The sequence below is a fragment of the Nothoprocta perdicaria genome, unplaced genomic scaffold, assembly GCF_003342845.1.
Source record: "Nothoprocta perdicaria isolate Ctin4 unplaced genomic scaffold, notPer1 scaffold_112, whole genome shotgun sequence".
Taxonomy (NCBI): Eukaryota; Metazoa; Chordata; class Aves; order Tinamiformes; family Tinamidae; genus Nothoprocta; species Nothoprocta perdicaria.
The window spans coordinates 2095318-2117792 of NW_020454228.1; the positions used below are offsets into that span (position 1 = coordinate 2095318).

Below are 22475 nucleotides of genomic sequence, written 5' to 3' on the forward strand. Positions count from 1 at the left end.
ACACATGCAGAAGCAGGATGATAGAACAAATGTTTACCTACATTTTAGATTGTGTGGAAATGTTGACGTTCTTCGTCTTGAACAGAGCTAGAAGCTGTATAGTTTATTTTTGTACCAACTATGGAGATATGGTGTATGGTATTTGCAACACAATAATTCTAATTTACAATGTGGTACACTCATCCTCGTGTCTTTCTCCTTTAGCCAAGCTACCAAACATATGAAAGGGGACTGACTATGATTTGATTCCATGACAAAATTAAGCCTCATGTCACATTAAGTTTAACTTCCAAACTCTGTGGCTTTTGCACTTAATCTGTCTTATCAATCTTTTGTAACTTTTTACATAAATATCATTATAATATTTCTCCTTATCAGGTCACCTTTATCCTCTTGCTTGGATAACAGGACAGCAGCTCTTTTATGAAAACAGACAGATGATATAAAATCTTCTGTCTAATCTTGCCTGCAGCCATTTGTTATTAGAAAATTAATTAAAAAGCTTGAGTGACCAGTAGGATACTGGATGGTGCAATAAGCACTACTCGTTTGATTTGTCAGTTAGTGTTAATTACATTTGTTAATGTTATTTGCAGTCAAGAAGAATTTTGCCAAGTACATTTTATTTTTTACTTGTTTTTTTTTGAAATATATTTTCAGTTTGTTCTAGCCGATATATATTCAATCTTGATGATTTTCTAAATATTTGAAAGTTAGATATTTGTATTAGGTGTATTTTGTATGTGTATGGTATTTATAAGCTGTGCACAACAGTGTGAATTTTTGGCTCGTTGGCAGATTGCTATTTAATATATCTGCAATGGGGCATTAGGCTTAATATGTCCCATAAAGTTTGAATTTTTCCTCCTTTGGGTCAGAACAAGTCCAAATTAGAGAGGCTAAAATTTACACAATCGTCATTCAATAATGTTTACTGCTGAATGACAATAAACCTGGCAATATCTAGGATGTAGTTTCCAGTATATTATATGAAAACCAGCTTCTAATGTACATATGTATCAAAATGTGTCAGTAGTTTTTTATCTGATTTCTATGTAACTTGTAGATTACTGGAGTGAGAGTGATAAGGAGGAAGCCGACACTCCATCAACACCCAAGCAGGACAGCCCACCACCTCCATATGACACATACCCACGGCCTCCTTCGGTAAGTCACCTGCCAGCATCTCCTTAGGAATGATTACATCAAGTGTTACATTTAGCTACACCTCCAATTAAAACACATGCACACACACACATTATGGCACTCTTCAGCGGATTTTTTGAGTCAGCACTTCACTTGAGGTGTCTGCTAGGTAATGTGCATTGCTGACTTAAACAGCCATCACTGCTACTTCATAAAATCATAGAATCGTTATGGTTGGAAAAGACCTTCAAGATCAGCAGTTCCAACCGTAAACCCATCACCACCATGCCTACTGAACCATGTCCCTAAGTGCCTCATCTGCATGTGTGTGGAGATTTATAATTCCAGCTATTGCACATGATGGACTAAGAGAATTCTGTCCTCTGTATTCTCTCAGTATAAAACAGATTCCTCTGCTCACCCATGCAAAAACCTGTACCTTCCCGTTATCATGCAGTCCATCAGAACGTTATCCCTTGATAACAGCACAGATTCTTCTTGTGGTAAAACAATTATGCTGTGACAAATGGCACTTACATTTCTAGACAAATTCCAACATAAAAATGTTTTCACTCATATCCTAAATGATAATAATAGTTGTCGTTCATGAGAAAGTATGCCTATCTATGAATTAGAACAAAAGGTGGTTTTATTATTATTTCTTATTGCAGCAGATGTTTATATAAAGTCAGAATAGGGAATATAAACATACTCTAAATTAGAAATTTAATTTTCACATCTATAAACTCAGCTAGCACATCCCACCTGAATATATAAAAACAAAGCAAAAATTGGGCCTGAAAAGTTAGGAAAATCTGTGAGGAGGGGTCGTGATGTTTATTTGGATGCAGTACTTTTACGAAGGAGAACTGTTGGCGCAAGCATTGCCAACTGTGATGATTCCAAAGAAACTTTTAAGTGGGTGATGATAGGCTTTTGGAGAGCATTTGAAAGATAATATTAATACATCAGGAATTCCTCTTCTGTGTGTTCCCTAGAGCCCTATTGTGCATATTAGTTTGAAAAAAATAAAGTATCGATTGATTTATTGACGAAGGGACATTCTGCACAAATAAGTGTACCCATATGTTGACCACAGTTTTTGCATGTATAAATCTGTGCGTGTCCCAGCGCTACGATCCCAGCATGTTAGGCGGGTAGGTTCATGTCTTCACTGCTGGGCCATTCCGACAGCCATGGAAGGGCTGCAGCTCTTGGCAGTACACGCAAGCTGAAGGCTTCCTGCTGCTTTGCAGATGAGCTGCGCGAGCCCGTATGTGGAGCCCAAGCACAGTCGCCTCTCGTCCACGGAGACCTCTCAGTCGCAGTCGTCGCACGAGGAGTTTCGCCCGGAGGCAGTGGGGAGCGCCACCGACTCGCCGGTGCGCAAGACGGCGAGCCAGCGGCGCTCCTGGCAGGACCTCATAGAAACACCTCTGACGAGCTCGGGACTCCACTACCTGCAGACACTGCCGCTGGAGGACTCAGTGTTCACCGAGACCGTTGTGGTGTCCCCCGAGCACCGGCGGCAATCCACGCTGCCCACCCAGAAGTGCCACCTGCAAGACCACTACGGCCCCTTCCCGCTCGTGGAGGGGGAGCGGATGCAAGTGCTCAACGGAAACGGGGGCAAGCCCCGAAGTTTCACGCTGCCTCGGGATAGTGGCTTCAATCACTGCTGTCAGAGCCTTTCTGTCGGCACCGCCGATCACCATGAAGAGGCACCACAGAAGGAAGAAGAGGAAGAGGAGGAGGAGGAAGGCAAACCAGCAGAAGAAAACCAGGAAGACAAAAGTAAGTATGGCATATTTATGTGTCTTTTCAAGAGTCCTGTTCTCGTAATGTTGTTTCTTTCATTTTTTTTCCTAAAAAAGTCTTTCAACATCCCCTCAATTTTACCAAACCCCTTCTGTTAGAGTTGCATCAAAAAGGACCGCTTGGATCTACCATGCTTATAGAGCTTAGTAGCCTGACAGTGTTGCATGACCAGTCACAGATCATCAAGCACTTACTCCTAGGCTGGCCACATCATCCACCAACCACATCCTGTTAGCAGATCTTGAAAATGGATTTTGGTTCCTTCTTGTCTTCCTGCTTCCACTTCATTGGAATCCTGCCCTGTTGACGAATGCATGTCTCAGGACACATGCAGTGAGTTTCCCAGCTAAGAGCCACCTCCTGTCTGACTTCTAGAAAGCACTCAGCACCTCTTAGAGTGCAAGGTCAGACTGCAGGTGTCTGGCATGCAGGTGGACAAGTCACTATAGAGCAAAGAATGTGTAAGAAGTCTAAAAGAGAGCATGTTTTCCCCGGTACCTCCCCTCGTGATATATAGAGGGAGAAGTTCCCAAAGCATTGCAAAAAATCCCCCCTCAAAAAACACTATGTGACTGGCAGGGTTAAACATCTTAATTCTGAGTAACCATCTCTTACATGACCCATTAAGTCCATAGAAATTAATGCTACTTGTCAAATTAATTCAAATAAACAGACTTGAGGAAGGGCCCCGCTCCTCCTGAGTGTGTAAACACGTTTCTGTGTCTGTTTCATACACTGTCCTTCACTGTCATCCCTGGAGCTTCTGTCTTGCTAGCAGATCTTAGACCACAGCCAAGTTGTAGGCTCAGCTAACCAAGCCTGCATCCGTGAATGGTGGAGTGATGCTACGGTTAAGCTATTGGCAGGGGCAAGGAAGGCAGGATGACCGCTGATGCACTCAAAGTTTCTGTGCTGTCTCGTTCCTTAGATTCAAATTCTTCACTGCAGTGAAGGAGTACGAAAAAGGTGAATGATCTGAAAAGGGTAGCGAAAGCTTCAGATAATTAACTGCCTAACTGAATAAATTGATTAAACTTTAAAATTGGCACCTCTGTTGAGCACTGAATTATGTAATCTACACAGGAGAGATCAGCACTCTCCTTTTTCTTTGGGTTTCAAGAAAAAGGTTCAAAAGATCTCAAATTTTGCCTTTGAGAAAAATCTTTTGCAGATGCCATCAAAAAGAAGAAAAACGTATGATATGAGTTGCTTTTGTCTACAGCACTTTCTAAAAAGATTAAAAAAAAAAAAAAGGAAAGAAAACGCATGCATTTATTAGGGTAACATTAGACCCTTAGAGAGTGTGACTTGAAGCTGCCTGGTTTACAAGGTTAAGTTCACTAACCAGGCAGTATGTGTTATCCTTACTATGTATAGCCTTTGGTTTGAGTGTTCAAATGGGTTTTAATGAAAAATAAATAGTCCTCTCCATCAGTGAAAAGGAGAAGGACTTCCTGTGGGAGTGTCTGTGCTGTTAGGGCATTCCTCAGAGATGCTGTTGAGGTTATTGGGTATTTTAAATCTCACTTTTAAGGCTTTAGGACTTCCAGATGTGACATTTTACAAGATACTAAAAAAGGCCTAGTGGTTGTATTAACAAGCCAGAAGTTGGACTGTCCTCCACATTTTCATACTGATTTGCAAAAAGGGACAAAAAAGTTTAATTTTCAATATGATCTGCCTGCATATACATAATTCCTTATTCTTTTAGGTCCGGGATTTTCCTGTTGGAAGCACCAATGGGAGTTTATATTTGATATATTAGTGACCAGCTAGACAAGTGAAGTGCTCATGGTGAATAATTAACCATGAAATTACAAAAACCCGAGAGGAGATACTGTTTGGTGTGTTGAAAAGTTTAAGTGCGGAATTGCTTGTTGCTATGGCTACAGTGTTCTGTTTGCAGCACTGTCTTTTTCCTGGGCTGTAACCAGTGAAACGCAGAGATTTCATGCAAGCGTTTTTCTCAAGAGCGGAATACCAATATGTGGGAGGGTTACGATTTGCTTCTAAGTGACCCCATGGGTCTGTGTTAGGTCATTGCTTCCTGTCACCTCCATTGTTCTGGGAAAACAACAGATTGAAACTGGGGGAGGATGAGAGGGTCCTCTTGCTGTTAGAAAGCTTTTAACCTCTCTTTCAAAGATTGAACCTTGAACGTTCTGTGACTGGTATCATATGAACCTTTTAAAGTCATTAATTTGGTTTACACATTTGTGCTCCTTACATTGTTCTGAACTCCTGGATGATTATGTGTGTTCTTGTGTTTATGTGTATATGTTTTGAATCTTAACCATTCCTATTGCTTCTTATGTGGGAAAAGGGATGCAGCTCCTTTGTGACTGATGCCATATGAGTTAAATATCATTGCCCAAAGTTTGTTTTCTCAGCCTTTTGTTTGTGTATTCCCACTTGTAAAAACCCCTGAAATTTCAAACAGACAAGTGCAGTCATGCTTCTTCTAGACCCCAATTGAAGGAATTTTTAAAATGACCTTACCACAAATGAGGAGCTCCATGCTTTGTTTCAGATGCTGTTCTCAGCTGCTGTAATTTAGCAGAGCTTCACTGACTTCCTACAAAGCTACATGGATTTGCAACGACTGAGAATCTGCTCTCTATCTTTCAACCACTCCTTTATGCCTTAAATAGATACTGCAGGAATTTACTGACACTGTGAATAATCCTGTGCATCAGCTTGCCTGCGAGGACTAGATATATCATGCTAAACCAAAAATAGAGTTGTTCTTTCCTATGTTTTTCTGTTAGAGCCTTAAGTTTGTTGTGTGTTCAGTTGCTTCTTTTTGTCTTGTTATATCATATTGACATTGCACTGCTAGTTGGTTGGTTATTTTATTTCCATAGTTGAGATGACTTTTTCCTAAACCATTTGGTTGTTCCATATTGACACAGTCTTGTAATGGTCCCTTGCTTTCTAAGCAAGAAAGATTCTGTTGTGAGATATTTGTGTTTGTGTTTGCTCCTGAGATTATGAAAATGGCAGGCAATATTCAAGCTTGTGGCACCAGGCACCCCCTTTCTCCGTGCTGCTCTAAAGCAGCCAGCACACAGAGAATGCACCAGTTCCTCTAGCACCCTGCATTATGTGTCTGATTTGGGCATGAAGGACAAGTGGTGCCTTTTCAGATTTGTTTTCTCCTGGGTGGAGGTAATGGAGTGAGCCAGGTGTGTGCCGTTCCTCCATCGTCCACATACCCGCAGGCTCACGTCCCTTACGCCTTGACATCAGTCCCACCACTTGATGCACCAAAGATTTTCTTGGCAGAGCCACTTGAGGTGGTGTCCCAGGAAAGGATGCCTCATTCCGTGCTTTCATATCCAAAAGCATTGTTGAAGGTTGCTCTTTCATTTTCATAAGCACCTGTGGTTTATGGGAAAGGAGTCACTGGAAGGATTGTTCAAAGCATTTAGCATTTAAGAAAAACAAATACCAGCCCTCTGAGGAATGTAGTTACAATCCTACTGGCTTCAGGCCCCAGTGAGTTACTCATAGAGGAACCCACACCTTTCTGCTCGCTCCCTGAAACGGTTGTCTTTGGGGAGCCAGAACATCAGAGGGAGTCTCTACTGCTGTGTGAGCAGGCAGGTGTTGAGGAAGGAGCCATGCTTCCCAGGAAAGTGTGCTCCGGGGCTGGCCGGAGCAAAGAGCTCCCTGTTTCAGGTAGCTCACGCCTGGGAAATGCAACAGGGTGTGAGGGAGCTTGTGATTTCGCATACTCAGTAAGAATTTCTAAGAAATGTGGATAAAAAGAAAATATACATATACTTGAGTATGAAAAGGTATATAGAAAAAAAAATGAGCTAGCCTGTTTTCTCACTGTTCTAACCCATCTTCTTCTGCATCATTGCTGACCTCTTCAACCTGTCTGTGCTACTGCAAGTTTTGTGTCTTATCCTTTCTGTCATTTTCCCTGTCTTGTAATTCCTGCTAACATGATTTTGGGAAGGGTTCTGCTGCTACTCATCACCACAACTTTGGAATATCTTCTGTAGAGGGTGGACAACTATGACAAGGCCTTAAATGGATTTCAGTAAATCAATGACTGTGCATTGATGGGAGCTGGAAGGGGTGACACTCATTTCTACTTGTTGCAGGGACCTTTTTTCACTGTAGTATTTATGGGGATGGGACAGTCTTCCATGTGTGAGGTGTCTCCCATTGAAAAAGGTTTTGCAACGTATCCCAAGAGCTCATTGTGTTGCTTGGCATCTCAGTCCATTACTGTAAGCTCTTGTTTAGGTGGGTGGCATGGGCAGGTGTCCTTTGCTTAGTTCCATGTTGCCTACTCTTGAGTCTATGCAGTCTACTCCTCTACATCCTAGAGGAAGACAATTGCCTGATATTCCAATTTCTGGAACTTGGTTTTTTTTTACCTTAAATCACTGAAGGCACTTGCCAAAGGCTGGAGCAGACTGGTGATTTCTCATTTTTGCAGCTCAGGGAGGTCCAGCCCCTGTATTGGATTTCAGGAAAGCTCTCCTTGATTTCTCTGAGAACTGTGCACCGACACCAAAGCTAGGGCAGATGGTTCAAGAATGCCCATGAGTAGCAGTGTAAAAGACTTCACCCAGTATGACCAGAAAGTGTGTCTGCGGAAGAGCCTAGGCAGCATTTGCCTCCAAGGAGGAGGTTGTGCTAGCAAGACAATGTGCAGTGACTAAGGCCAGCCATTTCAGATACTGAAATGGGGTATGGGGATACATGCCTAGGACATGTGCCTCTTTTTAGTGAGAGGGTTTGCCTGTGTGACTCAAAGGGTGTGTCTCAGAAAGATCAATGCTTCGTAATTAAAGACAACATAATAAATCAATACACTACATACCACTGCTTGGTTTTGTTTATTTGCCTTTTGGATAGAGTTTCTTTTTGCTCTGACAGGGTTTAAGTAGCAGGGAAACAGAGAGCAGGGAAGAGTTTGGATGAATAATTTGTTAGGTCTGTACAGTGCACACTTGAGTTGTTGGCGGTGGGTGTCAGAAAGTAATTGTATGGTCTTGCCTTTCTGACAGCCTATTTCCTTTCTAGAGAGGATGCAGCTAGTGATGCCCTGTCAGTTGACCACCTAGTTAGTTTTACCTGCACCAAGAGGAAAGGGAAAGACAACAAAGAGACTGTATTTTCCCCCTCTGGAATTACTGAGGTCTGCCAAGATGGGCATGCCTGGTAGTACCTTAGTATAATGAGGTAGTACCTTAGTACCTTAAATAAATGAGGCTGTGAGAATTGACAGGTAATTTTTCACATTAGGAATACTCTTCATGAGGCTGGTGAATACCGCAAAGTACAGCACTCTTCAGAGCACTAGGGAGGATGTTTTACTAACTGACTGTGTCCACTATCAGCCATGCACAAACCAGAACATTTTACCAGTGTTGCTGCTTTTCAGGCATCCCTCCTTGCGCACAGCGCAGCCCCAGCACACTCTGACACTGAAGTACAGTTAATGAAATGGCTGCTTTTTCTAACCGTGTTTTTTACATTTTTTTTTTTTCATTTTTAATTCACATTTGAGTCCCTTGCCCTGTCACTTGGCAGCATGTTGTCCCTCTTGCCTGCTGTGGGGCGACTGTGTGTTGTCTGTACGATCTGCAGGGAAGAGGCTGCTCTTCAGCTTTCCCCAGGCTCCCCAGCGGGAGCTTTGCTGCTCACACAGATGAGCTTGGCTACAAGCATTAGGCAGCAATATTCAAAAACACCCACCTCTTAAGCACGTTGGCTTATCTCCTCAGTGGCCACCTGGCTCTGCTTTGGTGTGGATAGTTTATATCTCATGCAGGAATTTCCTTCAAAGGCTGGAGAGGGAATTGTGGAAGAACAGAATGAGGCAGGGGCTGACATACTCCCTGACCGTCTTTTCGAGCAAATGCCTAACTTGGATAAACAAGTGTGAGCAGGTACCTTTCTTCCTCTGCAAGTTTCTTTCATTAAACATTTAAACTCTATGAAACAAAGTTTTTGCCAGTCTCATGGGCAAAAGAAACTCTATTATCAAAGTATTTTTAAATTCTAAATAAAAATGAAGCGCTACAAAAACTCTGTGCTCTGTGGAGGGGAAGAAAAAATTGCCTGCAGTGCTTGAAAGCCAAATATTGAATCATTTACTGAATAGCAATTCAGTAAGCAATAGAAATTGTCAACAAAAATAAAACTAGCTTAGTTTTATGCCTGCTAGTGCTTGTAAATGTGACTTTTTACCCACAAATATGCTGTAGCAATGTTTAAATTTTGATTGATTTTCACTGTCCATGCTGCTATCCTTCGCTAAAAATGCAAAGGAGAGATGAATTTCAAAAATGGAAATATTACATAAGTTATTTGCTTTCTTTTATTTGCTTCTAATAGCTTTAGGTGTCTTTGTCAACAAAGGTAATCTGATTTTGCCTGAACAGTATGGATTAAATGGCATTTTTGCAAACAACAAGAAATACAGAAGGGAGTTTGTTACATGATCATTCCTACAAAACACTTCTCTTGCAGAATAGCCTCAGCTGCAATACTAAGCTGGTGGCTGTCAGTGGAGCCATGCTGTCAGAGGCATCTTTGGGTTAGGTCATGGAGTTAGGGCTACGAGGATGATCAGGGGCCTGGAACATCTGCCCTAAGAGCAAAGGCTGAGGGAGCTGGGCCTGTTCAGCCTGGAGAAGAGAAGGCTGAGGGGGGACCTGATCAGCGTGTATAAATACCTCAAGGGAGGCAGGGAGGAGGAGGGGGGCGGCCTCTTTTCAGTGGTGGACAGTGATAGGACTAGAGGAAATGGCCACAAGCTGAGGCACCAAAAGTTCCACAGGAACTTAAGGAAACACTTTTTGACAGTGAGGGTGCCAGAGCACTGGAACAGGCTGCCCAGAGCGGTTGTGGAGACTCCTTCTTTGGAGATCTTTAAAACCTGCTTGGATGCAGCCCTGTGCCACGTGCTCTAGGTGACCCTTTGTGAGCAGGGGGGTTGGACTAGATGACCTCTGAGGTCCCTTCCAACCTTAAGCATTCTGTGATTCCATGATTCTATGATTAGGACTTTATGGATATAATAATATATTCCTGTTATATCTGTATTCTTCATTAGTTCTCTTGCTAGGTGTCACGTATTCAGTCTGCAGTTTGCTTTTAATTTTCCCATCGCTTCTGGAAAGCAAGCTGTGTCCCTCTCTCTGCTCTCTCAAATGTAGCTGCAAAGGTGCTGTCCTGCGGTAAAGATAACCCCATTAGTGTAGATCTCTTCATATGCAACGTAGAGAATACTGTCTAACCCCCTTAGGACTCTTTAGTTCTCATTCTGAAGGATATGTGATGGCTTCCTGGTTTCTTGACTTGTCTCAATAGAAATATAATAAAGCTTTATTTTTTTGTTTGCAGATTTTTTTTTTCCCAATTCCAATGTGCTTTTATTTTAAAGCATAATATACTCACATTTCTTAATGAGCATTATAATTATTTTGAAATCCTTTTGGTACAAGAAAGAAACAGCTTTTATTTTTAAATTATCATATCATTTCCCATTAAAAAGAGATTTTTTCATAAATCATGTGCTTACAGTCATTTTTGTTTCCAACCTGAAAAGAGTATATGAGGTATTTAATTATTTACATAAATCTTCTCATTGCAGTCTCACTGAAAATTGTTCCAAAGACACATGCAGAGTTGACCATGGCACAAGGCATGAGGTAGCTGTTTTTAACTCTGATTTTCACAGAACTGTGATAATTCCTCTTTTCATTGAGATGTAGTTAAGATTTAGCCTAATCAGAAAGAGCTTCTGAAATAGAAAGGACACCTACAATGAAAAAATTGACCAGCTATTGTGTGCATATGTTCTTTTGAAATATGTAATTTTAAAATACCTTTTATCAATTCTGAAGAGGTTTGAAATTTTTGCTATGGTTTTTTTTATAATTAAGTCAAAAGAATACCACACAGTACTTGAAAGACTGGAAGAGCAGAGGAGGGATAGAGTCAGATTATATTTATTATATCTCAAGGTGGTGCCATCTGCTTTCTCTGGTTCTCAGGTTCTTTCTAAGGCAACTTTTAAAACATTTAGAGAATCATAAAAAAACATTTACTTGAGTCATTAGTGCTTGGAAAAACATAGGAGGGATGTGCTTTCATTAAACTATTAGTGCTGAACTCCTGTGTCATCATGTGAAGATGCATCCCATTTTAATTACTGTTATTCATGGGAAGCAAGATAAAGTACTAAAACATGCAAGGATGGGATTTTTAATGTCAATGGTCAGCATCTTGCAAGATTTTTTTTTCCTACAAAGGAAGAAGTCTCTGGAAAAGCCATATTTGTTATAAAGCAGTTTGGTTTGGTTTAATCTATTTTCAGAAGAGAATCTCTGAGTTCCTGGACTAAAGATAAGGGCTGTCATGAAAGCCTATGAAGTAAATACCACAGTGTAGTTTTACATTCATTTCCCTAGGGTCCAAACCTCATCTGAGGCTGACTTGCCTTTCCTTCTAGCCTCTAGCTAACTCTGGGCAGTCACAGGTCTTCTGTAGGCCTGGTGTCCTCTGTCAGCGCTGTGAAAATTCTTGGAGAATATCAGACATCAAAGTGGCACAGGATGATTATGTGTAGGTTTTTTAATTTCTCCTCAGTTGTTTTCTAAACCTTTCCACTGCAGGAAGGCAGTACATATAGACTAGACAGTACTAACATGTTGGCCCCTTTGAAGGCCTTGGTGAGATTGTAGGTGCCATGCATTTCACAGAACCGGTGGGCTAGAAAGGAAATCCAGAGGTTATCCAGTCTCTCTCTTTCCTGTAAACCTGGAGCAACTAAAACTGGAGCAGCTGTAAACCTGGAAACCTGGAGCTGCTGTGTCTGTCCTTAAATACCTCCAATGTTAGGCATTCAGTATTCCCACTGGACAGTGCTTTTCCTCTTTACTGTGTTGCAAATACTTTTTTTTTCCTAATGAAGGTTGATTTTTTTTGCCTTCTGTTATAAGTATCTGTTTTGCATCTAAAGTGCAGCTCCTATTTCAGTTTGTGCAGTACTGTAGCCAACATCCTCTTCTGCTTGACCACTATGTTCCTTGTAGGTGGGGAGCTGAGTATTCCTGGGCTTTTCACACATCCATGTTAAGTAGCTCACGTTGATAAAAACATGGAGTGATTTAAAATATATAAGCAGTTGGTCTAAATTCAGTCAACAAATAAGCAACAAATATGACTTTTTTAAAAATTATCAGCTTGACCAGACCAAAAAAAAAAAAAAAGACTCACAGTGTGACTTGTTTGCCAGGCTCTGTGCTTGTTTGCAGTGTTTTCCATATTGTTAACACAAAACTGGGCATTTTACATTGCCAAATCATTGTGACTTCTAAGGCTGACCTCTGGCACTCTGGGAGACGTTTCCTCACACTTTCACATCTGTGGATTTTAATAGGCTTCTTCTCTTACAATGTCCAGGTCATTAGGGAAATAATGAGTATTTCTGAAAGTAGGACAACCTCAGGGGAACCCCACGTAGTGCAGCTTTCATTTCTAACACTGAATCTCTGGTGGCTTCTCAGTTTGAGCTTCACTGTTGCTGTCAGAGGACAGCTATGGCTCATGTTGCTCACTCCTGGGAGCTGAACTTCTAGAAGGGAAAGATTGTGGTATGTCCCCAGAAGATAAATATTATTTATCAACTGTTGTGTTCCCAATCTGTGTTCCTATTTTGGGATCTTGCTGATGATAGCTAACACCACCACATTAGTGTAGCTAGTGTGATGATATTAAGTAATACAATTTCATGGATATAGCATGAAAAAACATTTCTCTTCAGTACTTTATTGTATTTACATGAAGAAAAATGCTGCATTTTCAGTACAATGGTCACTTTATGGCTTTGTTGTTTGAGTGTTTCTGGCACAAAATAATAGCTAATAATCTTGTTTTATGGATTACAGATGTGTGAACTCTAGTCTTTAGGAATATAAAGTACCACCACTGATTTGCTTTAAAGCATTTGAGTGGTTCTCATCATCAGAAAATGGGCAGAGAGCCTGCCCAAAACCTTTTATTTCATACTTTTCACCCAGAAGTTTTAGTGTTTTGGGATGTTGATTTAATCATGTGAAGATTTACAGGACTCAGAGGAGAGGTGGAATTAAACAAACCTCTCTTGAGAGATTTCTCTTGGCTGTAAATTCAGGGTTGCACAGAGATGAGACAGCAGGATATCTACTTAGGGTATGCATCTGCTAAACATCTGATATCTGAAGCTCATATCTGAAAACCCAAGCTCTTCTTGGGTTTTCATTAGCAGGGAGAAACAGACATCCAGAATAAGGCAAACACTTGGTCTTTGGATGTGCCTTTTTTTTTTTTTTTTTTCTTTTGCTATAATCATCCTTTTCATCTACACCTTTTATGATTCTTGAATCATAAATTTTTTTTTTTTTTTTTTCTTTTGAGGCTAGGAGAGGTCATACTGACACAGGAAGAGGAGAATCAGAGAAGAGGAACGTAAGTCACTAGGTCTAAATAAGTGATTTAGGTCTTTTGCTCAAGGATGTCCCAGCTTGGGTTGCTCACAGCACACCAGTGGTGCACTCACCTCACGGAGGTGGAAAAAAAGTAGCTTTCCGTAGAGATGGAGAAGAGCATACAAGGGTGAGGGGAAACATCTTGCTGCTGAAGTGAAGTTAATGGAGTGGCCATTTGGGAATATTAGTAGAAGGATTTTACCTTGACAGCTTTACTAAAGACCTCCAGCAATGAGAATGGATACCAGGGCTTGCTGGGGCTCGTTCAGCATTTAATTCTGGGTTAAATGAAACTCAACTTTCTAGAGGGACTGGAAGTCCCTCAGGAGAGAGACTCACTTGTGTGCCACAAGAGCAGATCAGGACTGATCATGTGAGGCGCCCATTTCAGCTGATGCTGTGTTTTCTGCCTATAAAAATACTGCTACAAAGTAGTCACCATAGAATACTTAAAATTTAGTGAATATGAGAGCTAGACAATTAGAGAATATTTTTCCTGTAGTAAAAGTAGCAAAAGCTGGTTTAGAAATCACATAACAGTATTTTAATAGCCTCTTGCATTTGGTGTTAGAGTAGTAATTTTACTGTACTAATATGAACACTGTCCAAAGTCCAATATGAAAATCATACTTAATCTATATAGTTGATTATTTGGATAATTCTTGTTTCCTTCCCCTCTATCAAGAATATACCCTGCTGTTTGTTTTCAACTTTTTATTCAGAAAAATAAATTTTCTTTTCAAGAGACTTCCATTATATTTTTTTGGAACAACAGAAACACTTGATTTGCATCTTTTCAGAAGAAAGAAAAGGATGCCTTTGTTTACATATTTTACTTATTTCTGAATATGAAAGAGCAAAAATTCCTAATTAATTTTTAGACTCCCATTTTTAAAGCTGGCCAAGACTAATTTTTTTTTTTTTTTTTTTTTTTTTCTCTCTGAGCATTATCTCTTATCTTTTGGTCTCTGAGCATTATGTCTTATCATATAGTCGTGGTATTTACTCTCATATTTCCTAAGCAGCCTCAAGAATTGTGTATGATTCTTGCAGGGACTAGGAATACTTATTGATCCAGGGACTAGGAATACTTATTGGTCCATGCAGTACATTTTTACACAAATTTCACTACAAATTTAAATCTCAGAATTCTGACAATAGTTTATGAAATTATAAGCCTGGGGAAATAATTTTTTTAAAAAGCAGCAATATACACTTTAAAATTTAGTTTATTATGGGTTAATAAATCAGTTGTTTCAAAGTTCTTCACTCACTTTGCGTTTTAAAATTCTGTAACATCCTTCCCAATTTTTGCCTGCAGACATTAAATGTTATAATGGTCATGATGAATCTTATATTATACACAGACTGTCCTTGCCTCTGAAGTAGCAAGTCCAGAAAGTCAATTCTGTGAATATTTTACACAGTCTACAAAATCCATGAAAAATTTCTGCAGAGTGAAAGATGCTGAAAACAGGATGTATGTTGTTAGTTCTTACTGGGAGTAGTTGTTTAAAGGAAGGCTGAAAATTTTGGTTCAATTAATTTTTAAACTATTGATAGAAGGTGGAAGAATGTTTCAGAGCTTCATAAAATGAAATATTTCATTCCAAAAAATGAAAAAAATATATTGCCTTGAGAACTCAAACTTGGAAACGGCTTTTATAGTTAATGAAACTCAAAAATGTCAGCCACTTTTCTCTTGCTCCCCTACATCCCAGAAGGCCATTTTTCTGCATTTGTACATGTTGTGGCTAAACAAGACTGTGGAATTTATATCAAGGACATAAGAGTTATCTGAAGTAAAACTGAGGCTCCCCAGCCACTTTTGAAGATAGCACTTTGGTTTGTGATGTATTTCATTATTCTTTAGCTTTAGGAGAAGTTCAGGGTGGGAAGGCTAGCCCACAGTTAGATGGACAGGAGCAACCAGCACCATCTTTTGGAGCTAGGCTGCATATTGCTGTTTGGATTTCTGCTTGGAGAAAATCAGGAGCTGTGGGGAGAGGTTTTATTTTTCTCCTCGGTTTGGCACTTCTGCCCCTGTAGGTGGAAGACCACATGCAGCACTGAGGGTCCCTACTTCCCAAGGACCTTGTGGACCTGGAGGCTGCTGAGACTTGAGGAAAAAATGATAAAAGGAAAGTGCAGCCCACGAAGCTGAGGGAGCTTAATTTTCCTTTTTTTTTTCCTTTTTTTTTTTTTTTTTTTGAAAAAAAGGAAACAAGTTTATAAAGCTTATTGGGAAAGCATCAAGGTTGCCAGGGAATAGAAGGAAAATCCATTGAGTTGAATTGGAAGCAAAAGACCAAAGACAAGTAGTAAGACACACATCTATAATAGTGAGGATAAGCTATGGAATAAGTGACCATGAGTAGTTACTAGTTTTTCAAATGAAAATTCTGTCAGCCTTAATGTCCCATGTCACAACTGAGAATGAGGATGTTATAAATCTTTTCCCCAGATAAAACTAACAGTTTTAAGAATATTTTGTCTTGAAGTGACATATTTATCTTACAGTAAAACCTATACCATAATTTAATCCATGTTTTAGTTAACTCTGTTTCTCAAAGCTATACAATTCAGCATACTGTGCAGATTGGTCAACTAGGCATATGCTATGTTGGGGACACATATTGTGTCCAATATTCAGAATTGTCCTCAGCCCAAGTTATCCTCCGAGGAGGAGAATCTGGCATAACTTTATGATTATGTTATTAGCTATGTACTACCTCTGTCCATAATTATTTAAGGAGACTGTTACTTCTGCTGAATAAAACCTCTGCACAGCGTTCCCTTAATTCACGGTTTTTTAAACATAAGCATAGGCCTCTGGTGAAACTTCTTCAGATGCTCATTTGTACCATTTTGAAATGGAGTATATATTTTAGAAGACATATATTTCATAATCCCATTTCTTTATTTTGTCTTTATATGCTTTATGTTTCTTCACTTTGTTTTTACTAATCTCTAGCTGTTGCCATAGCTAGTTCTGCTGTAAACTATCAAAAGTATAGAGCCAGATCCTTGTCTCTTACCCTCCTGACTTTTATTAATGTCTCTCTCCTCCTTTCAATGCAGCATGGACACAAAATGGTCTTTAGTGTTCCAGATGGCACAAGGGCATTTGTTGTCCACACTTGGCATGAGTGATTTGGGATTTCTGGTTCTGAGATCCTCCCATTCTCAGGCACCCACTTGCTGATCCCATAGACATTGATGATGTTGACATTGCTGATGATCCCATTGCAAGGAGGAGTTTAGAAGCACTTCAGCTGGCCGTGAACTTATTTTATTTTACAGATCACAGAGAAGTGTTTGAAAAAACCCACTCTGCAAATTGCAGCTACCCCCATTTTTTAACCCCCATTTAGCAGTCATTGTGCTGATTATGATACGCCCATCCTACTGCATTGTAATCAGAGAAAATAAATTCTCACCCACTCCTACCTTCCTGTGTACTTTTTAATAAGAAGCTAAATTTGCCAAAGACAATATAATAAATTTATTGTGTAATACACATTGAACTTCATTACCTCTGTGATCACCATAAAATCTTTAAATTAATATAGTGGATACAAGCAACAACACTATAATAGGTAATGTGATCCCCCTGTATTTCTAAATGATTTTCCTGTGGTGTCTTTTCCAAAAGCAATCTTGTTTTCTATACTTACTTTATTCTATGTATGAAAGTTATGATATAAATTTAAGATCAATTTATAGTTTAATTCCATGTTGTTGCACCAAGATAATTTCTCCAGAACCTTTTCACCTGTATTTCTGGTATAAAAACATTTAGGAAAATGAACGTAAATTCAAGTTATTGCAAATTACAAAAGCATCAGTGATAAGTCTTTGCAATATCCACTTGTACTGGTTACAACACCTAGATAATGTAATACAAGAAAACCAGCGGCCTTATTACCATCAAATAGGCAGTGTCCTTAAGAGACATGTTTACTTTGCTCAGCAAAGGCAAACTCTTGAATTAAAAACTTACTAAGCTTGCAGTTTTTACTATTTAGTCTTACAGCCTAAATTTTTCATGATTCACAGTAGATGGGGGCTTAGTTAAGATTGTCCTAAAAGTTGATCTGTGTAGTTCTGGGTCAGCTGTCGTAGTTATTCACATTTGAAACACAAATTATTTCCAACTTCAGAACTTTCCACCCCACCTTCCAGCTAGCCTTGTAACCTGCCTTGAACCATAGCAAAAAACATATTTGTAGGGAAGAAATAAAGGTGTTTTTCATAGCCTTTGATGAACCTTTACTCCACAAACTAGTTTTGTTGCTTTTGGACTCAGATGCTTGTTTAGCTATGTTTCATGGCAGCGAGGAGTTGCATAGTTTAAGGTTTACAGGTTGGAAAGAGAAGTGTCTCTTCTAGTTAGTTTTGAACCTACCACCAGAACATCATATATTGTCCAAAAGAAGCAGTGATCACTCTTTCTGTATTTACTTTTAAATATATGGCTTATAATTCTGTAGACCTCCTTTATTTTAATAACTGAATTGGAGGTACGAGTGTAATCATATCTCTAGGAAAAGCCTTTCATCCTGCAGATAATCCCTGTTTGCTCTGTCATTTACTTGCTCTATTACTACTTTTTGAGATGAGGAGGCCAGACTGGCATACGATCTTCAAGATTTGGCACACTGGGAATTTATACAGTGGCATTTTAATGTTTTTCTGCTTTGTTTTCTAATCTTTTCCTTATATTCTTAGTAGTAGAAGTCAGACCCTTCAGTACTTCCAATTTCTCTGTTCGTCTGGAAGCTGATTTCATTTTTTTTAACAAATATTATGTAATTATGGTTTTGTACTCCAAGAAGAGAAGTAATAGGAACCATTTGATGTATGATAGTTCTGACTTAGCAGCCCCCCCATCTCCCCCCCTTCCCCCCCCAAAAAAGGATAGTTTTTAGTTAGGTGATATGTGAAAAGATATTCAATGCTTGCTCACATTAAATCAAAGGAAAAAGAAATGGAAAAAGGCAAAATATAGTAACTAAAAGAAATTAACAGAGGACAGCTTGAGGAGATGCTCAGTGAGGAGGGAGGATGCTCTAGTAGGACAAGAACAGCATTCAATTTGATGGCATTCAGTGCTCTGCGTCCAGGATGTAGAGGTGATGTGTTCTTCCTTTTGGGATGATCCCGAGATGAGACACACCTAAGTAAACTCAACTGGGAGTCTGTACCGCTTGCCCACCTGATTGCCAGCCTTCTGTGGAGTTCCATGCCGCTAAGTATTTCAGGGGACTTTTTGATACTAATCATACCTGAAGTAGATGCCCGGCTCCACAACGGATTGCTATGGCAAGAGCTGACAAGCCACAGGGAGCTGCCTCATGTCATCCCTCCTCCCTCCCTGGCTGCTCCATCACTGAGCAGCTGGGGCAGCCGAGCGAGCCGCCAGCCTGCCCGGCAGCTCGCGGAGCCCCACGAGCCTCTGTGCGAGGCGCTCTGCTCTTCCATCATGTCTCTTCTGCTCTTCTGTGTGTACTTCACCTGCAGAGAATGAGTGGTTTTCTTCCCAGCTTGTGATGTGAAGTTACAGATGGGGTGGCAAGACCTAAGAATCACAACCCTACAGTTACTTCAAGCATGATTTTTAAAACAATATGGAAAAATAGTCTAAAATCTTGGGACTTTTAAATTTGTCATAGTTGTCGAGAACTTTTACATTCCAGTTCTTACAGTCTCTTATTTTCCACTAAAAGCCTTAAAGGTCCAGTTTTCATTTTCCTGAGACATAAGAACATTTTTGACATCCCAGAAGGTTTGGAGTGATGCCCTACTTTGTCCATCAATGCCAGGTGGAAGCGACTGAGCTGCCTTGGAAATGGGCTGCTGGAGGTGGATGTCACCACTCCGCACCTCACAAGCCTTTTTCATGTTGTTACACTGCTCCTGCAGCCGGGGGACACAGCAGGTATTCTCAAGACTCATGAGCATTTTCATTGCCGCCTCTGGATCAGACCAGGCAGGAACAGGATTCGGTGCCCTTCCACCCTCACAGAAGAGCAGACCTTTTTTTTAGAGTGTGAGTGAGAGCCAGGGCCTAAATTGGGTGTTATCTGCTAAGCACTGGGTTATTTCTTCTGTGAAACAATGCCATCAATGAAAGCAAGGGAAACTATCAAACATCATGTGTGTGATAGCCATGTGTCACTGTTGTCTCTATTTAAGAAATTTTTGGGAAGGGAATTGGAAAGGGCAGGTTAGGGAGAATAGTGTGAAGCGAGGAATTCGGTCACTGAGTGCCTTTTGCCTTTCTTTTAGGATCCTTGAGGGGGGAAAAAAAAAAAAAAAAAAAAAAAAAAAAAAAAAAGCTCATAGGATTGATGGAAGTGTGTCCTCTCTCTTCCAGAGGGTGTTTGATGGGTGCCTGGTTTTCCAAAGGAGGTAACAGAACAAAGGGTTCTGATACTGTGATGCTACCCCTGGGGTTCATGTGGGTTCCATGACCAGTTTGCCCGGTGCTTTTCATCATCCTCCACCACTGACTTTCCATGAAGCACTGTCTTGAAATGAGTATTTTGAAATTAATATTTAAGCAGGAGCATGAAATACAGTGAAATATGAGGTGAATGCTTCCTCCAGTTAGTTTGCTGAGTTTTCCCTCCTAGACCATGTATAGATGTAGTGTCTGAGCACACTTGAAGAAATACTATCCAGTTGAAGAAATCAGGCCAACTCTAACACATTCAGGGATTTGAAACAATTTAAATTTTATTGTTTGTTGCTATCTTTAAAGTTGAGACACACTGGGGAGCTTCTGACATTTTCAGCACTTGACTCCTGTAAAAGGAGCCTTTAGCCTAACAAAATCCCTGTTCAGTTCTGATTTTCTGTAATTGCATTTGTGAGTGCAGTGTTTGACATTCAATAGACCCAGGATATGTTTTTAAAACCAACACATTTGGAAGACCTCAGAAAGCAGCTACTGCATGTTAAAATTCTCTGAGCACTTACAAACAAAAAAGCATGGATGTGCTTGGCTTAGCAGAAGGCTACCTTGTATTAAGCCCTTCTGTGTAAGATTTGATGTAGAGATAATTGTTCTCATAAAAAAAATGTAAAATCTACTGGATGAAAATACAGCATTTCAGTATCTACCAGGTGTGCAGCATTTTATGGTTAATTCTTCATTTTATGTTCCTCAGTACATAATGAATTCACTGCAGCAAAACAAGCAGGCAACTGCTGATGGGTTTTCAGGACACTGTAGGCACCTCAGAAAACAGCTGAATCATTGCTTGAACATGGGAAGAGATATTTCCACCTCATCTTTACAAAATTAATGTGAGCACCTTCTTCATATGCTAATTTTGTGCAGGATATTTAAGTGAGATGGCCTGCTGGGGGAGGGCTTTCAGAGCTGATAACATTTGTGTTGCTAAATATGGCCCTGCTCCAGCCTGGAAGAGACCTGGCTAAATCAAAAATAGAGTTGGAGCAAAATCATATCACTTGCCTGGAAGCAAGCTGGATTGCCCAATCAAATACAGGCTTGTATATCAGGAGAAATCACCAGATAAGTGTGTTATATGTAGCTCAATCAAGGGAAGTTGTCAAATCTCAACTGAATGGCCCTCCAGAACAGTGATAATGTAGTCCATGTTTTGTCTATGCACTTCTCCAGTAAGCTCCAAATCTGATTAAAATTCCCAACATTAGCTTAATAATAATAGTAATAATAGTAGTAGTAATAATAATAATAATCTGGCTATTCATCTTTCCCTAATGCATCAAGTTTTCAGAGTTCCCACGAGCGTTAAAAGCTGCTCGAAAACCTCAGCAACCTGTAGCCACAGCAAGCAAGGTGACGCTTCTTGCCCACTCCACTTGTTTGATCTGAACCTCACAGTTTGATGTGCAGCGTTAAACGTATAGAATCTGCCTCTGTTATGCAGCCCTTCTGAGAATAGCTCCTAGGCCATGATGTGAAGTTCTTGCAACTGGCAGGGGCAGCTTTTCAATCCTGTGACCTTGAGGAGGTTCCAGTCTGCCCATGCTCATGTTATTTAGTCACTTTGTCTTTGTGACTACTTTGACAAGGGACTTTGTCAGTATGTGACTACTTTTGTTGTTAGTATGTTAGGCATCATCAGAAAGAGTAATTATGCTACAGGATGTCAGTGCCTTAAAGAATTCTTTAGCTGAAGTGGTTTCTACTGGTCAGAGTGAAAAACTTGCCCAGGACGGGTGTTTTTGGACACTAAAACTTTATATTTTAAGCAGAAAGTTCTAGGTGTAGAAGCAGATGGGATTATTTTTGCACTTTTGAAATTGTTGCACTTATCCGTATGTTTTGAACCTTCACATAGTCACAAAACTGTACAAGAAGTTTCTGCAACAGTAAATGGAACTGTTAGCAATATCCTAAACAAAAAGATATCCTAACGTTTTTGAGCCGTCTTTGTGATTCAAGAGATCTTATCACAGCATCGGAAAGCAAGCCATGTGATCAGACCTCTGAACACCTATAGTTCCTGTTTTATATGTAAATTTAAATATGACATGCTATTAGTAATTCTTTACATTTGTCTTACATTTGAAAGTTCCTAGCAACTTCATGTACAAAAATTCCCAGAAATAGGCTTTTGATAACAGTGCTACAGAGAATAGACTGCTATGATAGTAGGACCAATTTTCTTTAAGTACTCCATAGAGAAAAAATGAGTAATAGAAATGCAAAAAAAAAAAATATAAATAAAAGTACATGACTTTATTTCTTTTCAAAACTGAAATTCAAAGATTAGATGGGAAAAAAAATCTCATGTTTATACTGTGTAGTAGCTGTTTATTCTGACAGCAACAAAATGGAACTGTAGTTCCTGCTTCATGATCAGGAAAATGACACACCTCCGAGCTATTCACAGCACAAGCCATGTAGCATATTGGGTAAACTAAACAGAGCTTCATACACCATTGCAAGCATAGCCTAAGACCTGACTAAGACTTAAGAACTGGATTGACAGGGACCCACCTTCGGAT

The 22475-nt window shown here is 39.9% G+C and overlaps 1 protein-coding gene across 4 annotated transcripts in view; it reads left to right on the forward strand.

The window, feature by feature from the left end:
- The window catches only part of CNKSR2 (connector enhancer of kinase suppressor of Ras 2), a 205929-nt gene that overhangs the window by 161819 nt on the left and 21635 nt on the right, over window positions 1–22475 (forward strand). For all 4 annotated transcript variants that reach the window (XM_026051981.1, XM_026051984.1, XM_026051998.1 and 1 more), the window contains 2 exons: window positions 1067–1167; window positions 2403–2940. In XM_026051981.1, coding sequence (XP_025907766.1) covers window positions 1067–1167; window positions 2403–2940 — 639 coding nt within the window. The remainder of the gene's footprint in view (window positions 1–1066; window positions 1168–2402; window positions 2941–22475) is intronic.